The sequence below is a fragment of the Narcine bancroftii genome, chromosome 4, assembly GCF_036971445.1.
Source record: "Narcine bancroftii isolate sNarBan1 chromosome 4, sNarBan1.hap1, whole genome shotgun sequence".
In the NCBI taxonomy this organism is placed as follows: Eukaryota; Metazoa; Chordata; class Chondrichthyes; order Torpediniformes; family Narcinidae; genus Narcine; species Narcine bancroftii.
The window spans coordinates 188,570,447-188,582,731 of record NC_091472.1 but is presented as its reverse complement, the minus strand read 5'-3'; the positions used below and the strand labels follow the sequence as shown (position 1 = coordinate 188,582,731).

The 12,285-nt window shown below is 39.6% G+C and overlaps 1 protein-coding gene across 6 annotated transcripts in view; it reads left to right on the top strand.

The window, feature by feature from the left end:
- Positions 1-322: 322 nt before the first annotated feature.
- Positions 323-12,285, top strand: part of mlxip (MLX interacting protein) — a 121,739-nt gene continuing 109,776 nt past the window's right edge. For all 6 annotated transcript variants that reach the window (XM_069933267.1, XM_069933262.1, XM_069933264.1 and 3 more), the window contains exon 1: positions 323-709. In XM_069933267.1, coding sequence (XP_069789368.1) covers positions 405-709 — 305 coding nt within the window. In that variant the 5' untranslated portion in view covers positions 323-404. The remainder of the gene's footprint in view (positions 710-12,285) is intronic.

Genomic DNA, 12,285 nt, shown 5'->3' with positions numbered 1-12,285 from the left:
GATCTTTTCAACAGGGGTTTGAGGGAGAGGAGTACACAATTTTTATATGTACTTTTGGAGAAGTACATATTGGTCTTTTTAAATCTTTCAATCTACGTTTTGGATCAATATTTTTAAAAAGAAAGCTGAATTGTATTTCAGCTCCAGTTTCTGCTGCTCAAGCAGTGACCTGTAGTGGGCGTCGGCAGTGATCTGACCAATTGCAAGCTGCGGACTGTCAGTTGCCATGCGCCTTTAAGAGTCTCGGGATTCTGATTGGCTCCGGCTCTTTCTCACTCCCCCCCCCCTCCCCTCCCCTCCACCGACCTGCTCTGATGTCATTGCGAGCTGCCGAATGAAGGCAATGGGAAAGTCGCCCCTCGCTCGCCTCGTTGAACAGCGCCAAGCTCCGTGAGCGTGTCAGGATGGCGAAAGACGAGTTTTTACTGCGCTCGGCTCGGGCGCCGGCCATTATTAAGCAGGAGCCCGACGACGATTCTGACGCGGACGAGCCGAACTTGAAGAAGTCGGACGAGCATCAGATCATCCACAGCGGGCATTTCATGGTGTCGTCGCCACACCGAGAGCACCCACCCAAGAAAGGTTATGACTTCGACACGGTCAACAAGCAGACGTGCCAGACTTACTGCTTCGGGCCCTTCAGCTCGTCGCATCTGTCCATCGACGCTTCGCTGACCAAGTTGTTCGAGTGCATGACTCTGGCGTACAGGTGAGGAGCGGAGCGAGGCCTGCGGGCGCGGACCGCTCGCCGAGGGGTGGGGGAAGGGGCCGCAGGAAACTCGATGCCCCGGCTTTGTTTTCCTTTCAAGAGCTATTCTTAGACGCCTTGGAATGGACCCAAGGCCCCGTGGGAAAGAAGCCCGGAGGCGGATTTTGTTTTCCTTCGTTGGCTCCCTGCGCGTTTTCAGGCGGATACAAGGACAGGGTCGGGGCTGAAACGAAGTCTTGTCGGCCACTTTAATATGAACCAAAAAGCATGGGTAGGAAGGAAAAACAGACGATGCTCTCTTTGTCAAAGAAACAAACCAACAGAATAGAAGCACGGTCAGTGCGTGTCCTTTCAACGAGCTGCACAAAAAGCCAGTTTGCTGCCAGTTTTCTTCGTTCCCCGCTGAAATCGGACAGAATCTGCTACCCCCGCCCGCCCTCTTTTTCTTAAAACGGTTGTGTTAGGAGAAGTGACCCCCCCCCCTCCCAGAAAAGTGAAAGATTGTGGTGAATCAGAAACAAATGCAAAACTCTGTCGATCAGGAAGAGGGAGAGAACATCACTATTCCAGATTTGGCGAGCTTTCGTCCGAATTGGTAATGCTTAGAAAGGAGGTATTGTGTGTTTGCCTGGCTTGATGCGAGGTAAACAGCCCCGACCAAGTTCAAATTGCTGCCAGAAATTATTCCCGGATTTTGCTTCCACGTATTAAAAAAAAATGTGCTGCCCCTTTCTCACTCGCTCTAAATTTGGCTTTCATTAATTTCAGCTTTCTCGTCCTGCTGTGGCAAGTTAGTTTCAAGTCATTTTGGATGATGGGAGGAAAGTTTAGGGGAGTGCCTGGATTGCGTTGTCAGGGGTGGTGATGTAGGCTGGTACAACAAGGTCATTTGCGCTTGGATAGGCACATGCAAAAAAAAATGAAGCGGTGAGGAAGGCAAGGTTTAAGTTGTTAAGTAGGTCAGAACAACATTGTTTTGTGGTGTGTTGTATTCTCATGTAATATTGTTTAACTTGAGTGAATCAGCTTGTACTAGTATAATGTTGAGTTGATCACCGTCTCGCTCAATTTGCTTCAGAACTACTTACCATATTGACTAGGATGATGTATTGTAATTTTCTCTTTAAAGCCAGAGGGCCAAAATTATGCCAGTCTCCTCTCTTGTAGGTTTGTAGTTGAGCTCTGAACTGCAGTCAGAGGTTGACTGTCTCACTTAATTTTTGTTAGGTATGACACTTTTGGTTGTGCAAATGAAGTCGTAGATTCTGCAGTCTATTAATTGTCTAGTTTTTGTTCAAATTTACTGCCAAGAAACATCAAACCCATAATGAATTATTTATTTAAAACACCTGAGAATTATGACTTGTGAATACGTTTAGTGGTAGAACTTGCTTGATGTGATTTTGCAAATAAGGAGATTCATTAATACTCTTAATATTTTGACCCTGTTTGGTCTTGTGACCCAAGTCTCTCCTCATTTATTTTAAAATATTTGCTACTTTACAGATTAAATTATGTTATCATGTTTTTATTTGCATTGTAAAAGTACAAAATTCATATTTGATGATGATGTGACCAAAATTCAGCTGAATTGGTTTTTCATTTTAAAAAAAACAATAATGTACAATATATTAACAATTGATAATAAATACAAAAGATAGGTCATTTAAAAAAAAACATAAAGATAGTTCCGAGAGTTCTTTAGCGGGGTCAGAGGAGACTATGATTAGTGTAGCAAGGGAAGGGTCAAAAGTCTTTTGGAAAGAATCTGTTCTTGAACCTTGGGTGCTGATCTTCTGTACCTCCAACCCAAAGGTTGTAGTGAAAAGAGTTTAGTGACTAGGATGATGGGGGTCCTTTATGATGATGGCCATCTTCTTGAAGCAGTGCTTCACATAGATCTTTCAGTGGTTGGGAACCCATGATGGATCTGGCTATGTTTGTGACATTCTTGGGCACTCGAATTACCAAACGAGGCTGTGATGCAACCCGTCAGTTAGCTTTCCACAGTGCACCTGCAGAATTTTTGTGTAAGTTGTAATACTTCCCTTCGATTAGGATCTAACTCCATTTTGTACCAACTATCCCCGTTGAAGACCTCCACAACTAGAAGAATTTTTCATTATCTGCCTACTGTTTTTAAAAATTTTTTAATTTTCACATTGAATCATATCAACCAAAATATATACAAACATTTCTCATTAAATATACATAGTGGCATTTTTTTCCTTTTTTCCCCCTCCCCCCTTTCCACCCCCTTCCAAAACCAATAAATATTCAACATATACAGTACAATAAAACAATGTCTTCACACAATGAAAAATAAACAACAAAAAATGCATCATCTGTTTTTAAACACTGAATCAAATCGTTTTGTCATCTTATCATTTTAGGGGGTGGAGGACCGAGGCAAGCTCTCTCTGTTATGTTCCATATATGGTTCCCAAATTTGTTCAAATAATGTGACTTGATTTTTTAAATTATATATTATTTTTTCCAATGGAATATATTTATTTATTTCCATGTACCATTGCTGTATTCTTCCATTTTCCAAGTTAACATTATACACTGTTTTTGCTCTTGCCAAGGCTATCATAATGAATCTTTTTTGCATTTTATCTAATTTGAGGCCTAATTCATTACTACATGTTACTTAAAAGAAAGATCTCTGGATTTTTTGTGATTTTATTTAATATCTGATTTAGAGCTTCCTAAAATATTCACTTTCGTACATGCCCAAATTGTATGTATTGTTGTTCCTATTTCCTTATTACAGTGAAAACATCTATCTGATAATGTTGGATCCCATTCTTTTAAATTTTGAGGAGTGATAGATAACTTGTGTAACCAATTATACTGTATCATGCATAACCTTGTGTTTATTGTTAACTAATATGGCTACACCTCTAGCTTTTGAATTATATGATGCTGCCGCTACGTATCCAGTCTCTCTTTAATTTATGTTCTACTTCAGTTAGATGCGTTTCCTGCACAAATGATGTATCATTTTTTTTTCTTAGTAAATTTAATAGCCTCTTCCTTTTAATTTGGTTATGTATTCCATTAATGTTTATAGTCATATAGTTCAACATGGCCATCTTGTATCTTGTTGACACCTCTTTTCTGCTTCCTCACGACCTCCATTCCCCTTTGTCCCATTTTCATCTCTTTTCTCTTTTTAAACTCAATCTCCCCCCAGAAAACACTTTTTTTTTTAAAACACATAACAAAGCTCTCCCTTTTTTTCCACTTCCTTCCCCTCTCTTTTTCCTCTTTATTTCTTTACATATACATTGTTTTTACATCTTTATATATACTTTATCACCTTTCTTCATTCTTATTTCATCTCTCCTTCTATCCTGCAAATGCTCTGCAAATTCTTGTGCTCCCTCCGGATCCGAGAACAGTCTGTTTTGCTCCCTGGGAATAAATATTTTAAACACGGCTGGATGTCTTAACATGAATTTATAACCTTTTTTGCCATAGAATCGATTTTGCTGTATTAAACTCTCTTTCCTCTTCTTTAAGAGTTCAAAACTTATGTCTGGGTAAAAAATAATTTTTTGACCCTTGTATTCCAATGGTTTATTGTCTTCTCTAACTTTACTCCTTTTCCACTACAGTATATTTTCTTTTGTCATATATCTCAAAAATTTTACTAAGATGGATCTTGGTTTTTGATGTATCTGCGGTTTCGGAGCAAGTCCTCTGTGTGCCCTTTCTATTTCAATTTCTGTCGTTCCCAGGACCTTCGGAATCCATCCTTTTATAAATTCCTTCATGTCTGTGCCTTCTTCACCCTCCTTCAGGCCCATTTTTTATGTTGTTTCTCCTACTATAATTTTCCAACATATCAATTTTCTGAGCTAACAACTCTTGTGTCTCTTTAATTTTTTTGTCAGTTTCTTCCAATTTTCCTCTTGTCATTTACTTCCATTTCTACAGCCGTTTCTTGTTCTTCCAGATTTTCTACTCTTTTCCCTATTTCTGTCATGACCCGTTCTAAACTTTGCATTTTATCTTTGGTTCTTTTCATTTTTCTTTTAATTGCACTAAATTCTAATGACAACCATTCTTTTAATGCTCTCATTTGTTCTTTAAAAAAGGGTTTATCTATATTCTGTCCATCAGTTTTACCTTCTATTTCTCTGTGAAGATCTTGGTCGTCGTCTTCCTCTTCTTCTGTGTCTGTATCTTCTCTTCTTTGTATCTGTGTCTCTTCTGATTCTCCTGATGAGTTGCTTGTATCACTTTGTCGGGCCTCTTCTTGCTGGGCCTCTTGTTGTTGATCCTCCCCTCCTGGGCTGCTCATCTGTCGGGCCTCCTGCTGCTGCTCCTCTTGCCATTCACCCTGTTGACTTTCTTCCTTGCCTGGTTCCTCACTCCCTCTCCTGCCACCTTCCTCATCTTCCAGCTGAGAGCCCTGGTGTCAGGCGTACCTCAGCTGGTCACACCGTGGTTGCCTGCTCCTCGGCTGAGCCCCCCTCCCGTCGGTGTTTTACCTTTGATTGCGCACTGTGCATGCACGAGGAGTTGCGCACTTTCGTTTGGCAGTCCACTGGTTGGGGGGGGTTGCGACTCCGCGGGGCCGGCACCAACCTCTGAGATCGGGTGCTCTTCGCCACCATGGCTCCCTGTTCCTTCGTGCAGGTAAGGCTGTCTTCTTTCTTTTCTGGGACTTTTTTCCCCGTTGTTTTTACTTTTTCCTTCTTTGGTGCCATCTTCTTTCTCTTCTCTGCAACTTTATCTTCTATTTCTTATACTTTATATTTGTTAAGCTTTGTCTTTTCTTGACTTTTTTTTCTCTTTTTCTGGAGAGGGCTGGTTTTACCCTACTGTCCACTACTCCATCATGTGACTCCTTATCTGCCTACTGTTAAGTGTTATTTTTTCAGTATTCCTGTTGCAGGAACAGGCATGTGTCAGGTGACCTCCAGGTGCCATTAAGCAACTAATTAAGTAGCTTACCTCTGGATTTTAGACAACAAGAGATTCATTGGCTATTCACATTAATAGCATTTGAATTTGCTGTCAATACTAATCATCAGTCATTTGGGAAACAACACCGGATCCTTCATGTTTCTATTTTTGACCCAAGTTTTGTTTTTTGTCCTCAATACATTCACTTGGGATTGGAGTTTCTCAGTATTTCATGTTTGTTTATTTATCTATATTCTACACGTTCCATGTGTAGTGTTATCCTGCACTTGGGTGTATCAGTAAATTAAGCCATGTAAAGAAGGTGGGGATCTGATAATTATGATGCTGACTTGTTAAAAGACAACCAATGGAGGCATTTGCAGTCATAATTGTGATTCTGTTTCCAAGAACTTATCGTGCTTCTCTTTATCAGCGATGATGATAATATTTCTAATGTTATCATCAAGTTGTTATTTATGACTGTTGTAAACTGTGTCCTTTAGTAATAATGGGTTTGTTCCTGAAATTGAATTGATAGCTATTCACATTTTTGAAAGTAAAACCGTAAATGTTTAACACTGTTTGTTTTTTGCAAATAAAAAAAAACATTGTTTATAGTGTGCATTTTGGGCCTGAAACTTTGTGTATATGTCTATTAAAGTTTCCAATGCACAAGTGAGTGGATTATTTTTCAGTTATAGAAATAAATTCTGCAAACATATTGCAACTATATTTTACCAAAAGTGATCATTGGAAAAATTGGAAAGGCCAAAGTGAGGCCTTGTTACCTTAATGAAATTTGGAGGTTCAGAGATGAAAATAAGGTTCAGCTAGAAATTGCCTGAATGCAGTTTTCTGCTTTCTCTCCATTTGTACCTGCAGCATGCTTGTGGGGTGTGATTCTATTGATATTTGCACTATCTTGTTCTTGGCCATACTTAAGTATTTGCTAACTTATGTTGCTTTTTATTCAGTGGCACCAAGCTCTTTTTGATATTGGTTTGTAGAAGTTCCGATGAAATAACTGCCTATTTTCAAAAGCTTAACTGCAAAACTGTCAGAGAGCTTTGTGCTGCCTCGCAAAATAAGTAAAATTGATGCCTGAAAATTAAATTTATATTTGCATTTTCACTTCTGTTAGAACTTTGTAAAAGAAATTAGCAAATTCTTGTGTAATATTTTGAGAGTTGCTCATGGTTTTATGATCAGATTGTATTTTGATTAGGGATGTTGTGGGAAAGTGATATTAAACATTCACTTTATTTCAAACCATATGAACACTCTGAATGGTACACGAGAATTTATAGGCCCTTTATTAAAAAAATAAATCCTGTGGTCAGTCCTTTGAAGAAGACCGCAGAGCCCACCTCACTGACAAAAGGCAAAGGAGGAAAAACCCAACACCCAACCCCAACCAACCAATTTTCCCTTGCAACCGCTGGAACAGTGTCTGCCTGTCCCGCATCGGACTTGTCAGCCACAAACGAGCCTGCAGCTGACGTGGACATTACCCCTCCATAAATCTTCGTCCGCGAAGCCAAGCCAAAGAAAAAAAGAAGAAATCCTGTGGTCCCTTTGCAATGTTGCCAAAAGTGTAAATTACAGTGGAAATGGTTGCTTCTATTGGTAGGATAGTTTGTATTTCATGGTCCCAATAGAAAATTAGAACTTGCTTCACAACTAATCAGTGATGTTCGAAAGAGTATATACTAAATATATTGTACATGTTTGTTATTCCACAACTTGTAAATCATATAACTATATAACAATTACGGCAGAGAAACAGGCCAGTTCGGCCCTTCTAATCCATGCTAGACACCTTCTCCCACCTAGTCCCATGAACCTGCACCCAGGCCATAAACTTCCATACCTCTCTCGTCCATTTACTTATCCAACTACCACTTTGGCTGGAAGCTCATACCACCCTCAATGAAGAAATTCCTCCTCATGTTTCCCCTATACTTTTCCCCCTTCAATCTCAATCCATGTCCTCTTGTTTGAATCTCTCCCACTTTGAATGAAAAAAGCCTATCCACATTTACTAACTATCCCCCTCAAAATTTTAAATACCTCTATCAAATCACCCCTCAATCTTCTATGCTTCAGGGAATAAAGTCCTAGACTGATTAACCTTTCCCTGTAACTCAAACCCTGAAACCCAGGCAACATTCTTGTAAATCTTATCTGCACTTTCTCTTTTGATATCTTTCCTATAATTTGATGGCACACAATATTCCAAATTTGGTTTTACCAATGCCCTTTACAACTTCAACATGACATCCCAACTCCTGTACTCAGTACTCTGATTTATGAAGGCCAACATCCCAAAATCTTTCTTCTCCACCCTACCTACATGTGACTACACCATCAGGGAATTATGTACCAGAATTCCTAAATCCTTTTGTTCTACTGCAGTCCTCAATCGTCTAGCATTCAAGGTGTGTGATCTTTGCTGATTAGTCCTACCAAAATGTAGCACCTCACATTTCTCAGTATTAAACTCCGATGTCAGACTCTCAGTTCTATAATTACCCCGTTTACTTTTAGAGCCTTTTTTAAACAGTGGAATAACATGAGCTACCTTCCAGTCCTCTGGCACCTTCCCCATGGCTAATGACATTTTAAATATTTCTGTCAGAGCCCCTGTGGTTGCAAGGAGGTGCAGTGAACAAACCACACTGGTGACCGTGAATGAGCTAGACCAAATGATTTTAATTGAACTCACATGCGTGTACTTGTATCTCCTAGTTCCCGATGACGCTTGCGACTCCTGGGATGTAAGTGACGTCAGCTCCTAGGGCTGGAAGTGCACCCGGTACATCGGGGCTCTTTGCCCACCCCCCCACCCCAAGTCCTCAGCTCTGTTACCCAGTTCACTTGCAGAGTGGCTTAGCCTGCCACACCCCCACTATTTCTACACCAACCTCCGTCAAGGCCTTAGGTGAGGACCTGGACATGTATCCACCTTTATTCTCTTTAAAATAGCCAGTACAAGCTCCTCAGTAATCTATATATTTTCCATGACCTTCCTACTAGTTTTCCTTACTTCACCTGTCTCAATATTCCTTTCCTTAGTGAATACTGAAGAAAAAAAAATTAAATTTTCCTCTGACTCCTCGCATAGCCTTACCCTTGTTGTAAGAAAGAATATTTGGATAGCTCTTCTCATATTGTCAACATTTCAAAAAACTTCACGATTAAATCAATTTTGAGGGTCAATTTATTGCATATTCCATAGAGGCAAACTTGATAACCAGTTTATATATGTGAAGCCTATGAACAAAATGACCAATTTTGTTCAAGGATGAATGTTACTTAAGATTGGCTTAACACCCCTACTCTTTGTCCATTAACATTAGGAGTCCTTCCATAGTCATCCAAGCAGGTCAATGAGATCTGTTGCTCAAAAGAAGACTTTCATTGACCTGCTTGGATGACTATAGAAGATCTCCTAATGTTTTTACAACCAGGGGATGCCCAAAGTGTTTTATAATAATTGAAATAATTGTTAAAGAAATATCATCATGAATGAAATGTTGTGATTTATTGCTAAAGAACTGGCTAGCTGGATCAATGTTACCCTGGATAATAAAAGTACTCACTATGTTTATCAAGACTATTTGTTATTAAGGAAAGTTTCACCATAGGCTCATCTAAGTGTTAAGAGAAGTTTCCTAGTGCAGAAGATATAGAATTTATTAAAAATTTTATTTCTTTTAATATTTGTATGTGCAAGGATTGTACTTCAATATAAGTGGGGGGGGGGAAAAAGCAAAGTTCTGGAAAAATCAAACCAGTTTTGAATAAGAAAATTAAGTGTTTGCCAGTAGTGTAATGGGTGTCAGCCCTTTTCAAATTAACAATGGCGTGCATAGATACTTTGTAGGGAGTACATGCTCAACTACTGAAGGTTACATTTAGCTATCAACCAATGTTTTTAAATTGCCAATTTGCCATAGATAATCATTGTAAAAAGAGAAATGAATTGCAGTGAGTACATAAAAGTGCTGGTGAAGCTAATGAAGTCACACAACAAATTGCTGTGCTGAATGTCTAATTTTTTAATCTATTTTGAAATCTGTGTGGAGGACCATGTTGATTGATTTAAGGTGGAATGTTATCAGCTAGATTGACATAACGCTGTTTGTCGCAAGAGTTGACAGTAAAGATAATTATAAATGACAAAGTAAACAAAAGAGACTGGATGCTGAAAATGTAAAAAGTAAGAATTTTAATTTCGTGCTCAAAGGTGAAGAAAGATTGTTGGGACTGGTAATAAAGGATGGGTGAATCTGACTTTGTACAAGTAAAGCTGTGGGTAATCAGAGTTTTTAATAGGTTAGGCTTGTTGATCATTATTACGTGCTCCCATTTTCATTTCCATTTTAGTGAGACTGTCACTTTAAGAGCTAACAAAGCAAGCTGCAAACCCCGCAAGCTTTTGAGATAACTCTGCACGTACTCATTTCGCTACTTCTGAAGAGAAGCAAGGAAACGTTCTAGGGACACAGGTGCAGAGTAGTGACCATTATATTAAAGAAATAGCACATTGTTTGATCAGGGCCATTTTTAAGAGGCAATACTGGGAGCAGCAGCTTGTTGAAGGAATACTGTGCTGGAGTGTCTGTGGTAATGGACAATTTGTTTATTTCTCCCTGTCCGTGGGATTTTGTTCCCCACCATGGCCAAAGGAATGGTTATTTTTGAAGGGGAATTGTTGAACCCCACTGTAGCCAAAGAAAAGGTCACTTTTACCCATATTTGGGTTTCTGGAAGCAGAGGAATCACTGCATTTGGATCGTGACGATTATAATGGTCTTTTTGAACTGACTCACGTCTGGGTTCTGAAAGTATTGTGAAAGTCACTCGTTGGTTTCCTTACAAAAGGGAGTTGTGATCAGCACTCGTCTGAAATAGCATTAGCTCTGGAATTAACTGGGCAAGGTTTATTGAGTTTTCTGCAGTCTGTTACCTGGTCTCTCCCACCTCATTTGCATTCACTTATTTGCATCAACTTAAGAGTCTTTGTGTCAACACTGAATATCTAAGAATGACAATGGAAAAGCTCTCCAGAATTGTGCTTAAGCAGTAAAGGTCTGGTGACACACACACACACACACACACACACACACACACACACACACACACACACACACACACACACACACACACACACACACACACACGTTATTGGTAATTAACAAATAAAAATATTAAATACAACACTGTCTTGGCGATTTTCTATTGCTGGTTTCTGAGACATAATATAATTAGGGGCTCGTCCGGAATCACACCAAAATTGGAACTTAGTGATTGATTAATTTTCAATTTGATCAGATTTTTTTGAGCCAATTAAAAGGCTTGTGTGTGGAATAACAGCAGTGATGGACATTGATAAGTTTTTGGGATCACCAACCTTTGCAGAGGGCAAAAAAGAATGAGTTGTTGGAACTTGCTGTGGTCAAACCGACGATGACAAAGTCAGAGATCCAGGGAGTTAGAGGTGACTATTATGCAATAAAAGGGAAGTTTGGAGAGGAGGAGTTAAAACAATTTCTGCAGAGTGAATCCCATGAGCAGTGGTGACCAGTGGGACAAATTGATTTAGAAAACTTAGATTTTCAGAGCGTCAAATGAGATTTAAGGTTGAGGAAACAGATAAACAAAAACAATTTGAACTGGAAAAGTGCAGACGAATTGGAGGAAGCAGAGAGGCAAAGACAGTTTGTGGAAGAAATGGAAACTTAGCAGGAATCTGCTAAATTAGTGGATGAGTATGCTTTAACTCACAGGATTAAGTTGGTGCCAAGTGGAGCCTTCCAGAGTGTTGGATTTATGCCAAATAAAACCTTCCAAAAGGGTAATGTGGAATATCTATGTAAGTTAGAAAACCAATCTGGAAGTACTGCTAGGGGTAAAGATGAAGGGAAATAGGAAAAGAAAGCCTTCAGGTCCCCTATTGTAAGAAACCTGGTCACATGAAAAAAGGTGAGAAACAGAGTTCCACCTTCTGGTCTTAGTGAGAGGTTTGTGACTAGTAGGGAGGTTAGGTTAGTTCCTCCATTTGATGAGACAAAGACAGATTTGGATAAATACCCAGCCTGGGCAGTGACTCAAGTTATGGATACAAAGCTTGCCAGTGTGGACTGTGCTATGTAGACTGACTTAAAAGGGACCAGAATCTGTGAAAGTGCAAAACAGCACTTGGGTTGTAATGACCTGCCAAGGACTTTGCATCCTTCTCCATTGGACCAGAGTTCTGGTGTTAAACCAGAGAGTGGGGATTTGTTATTGTCCTGAAAAGAGATGAGGCACTCTTTGAGAGGAAATTGCCATTTGGATATTATTTTAAGGAAGGGGAGTTAATGAGGAAGTGGAGACCACTTGATATCCCTGCCAATGAAGAATGGGCAGTTGTTCACCAGGTTGTAGTTTCTAAAATCTGTAGGGATGAAATTTTAACCTTGGTCCGTAGTATGCCCTTAGGTGGCCGTCTTGGTGTAAAGGAAACTATAAAGATCATAAAACAATTCTATTGGCCTAGCCTGAGAAAAGATGTGACATTTTGCCAGACTTGTCACTTTTGTCAGGTTGTAGGTAAACCCAATCAGGGTCCCCCAGTTACTCCTTTACAACCTATTCCTGCTTTTGACGAA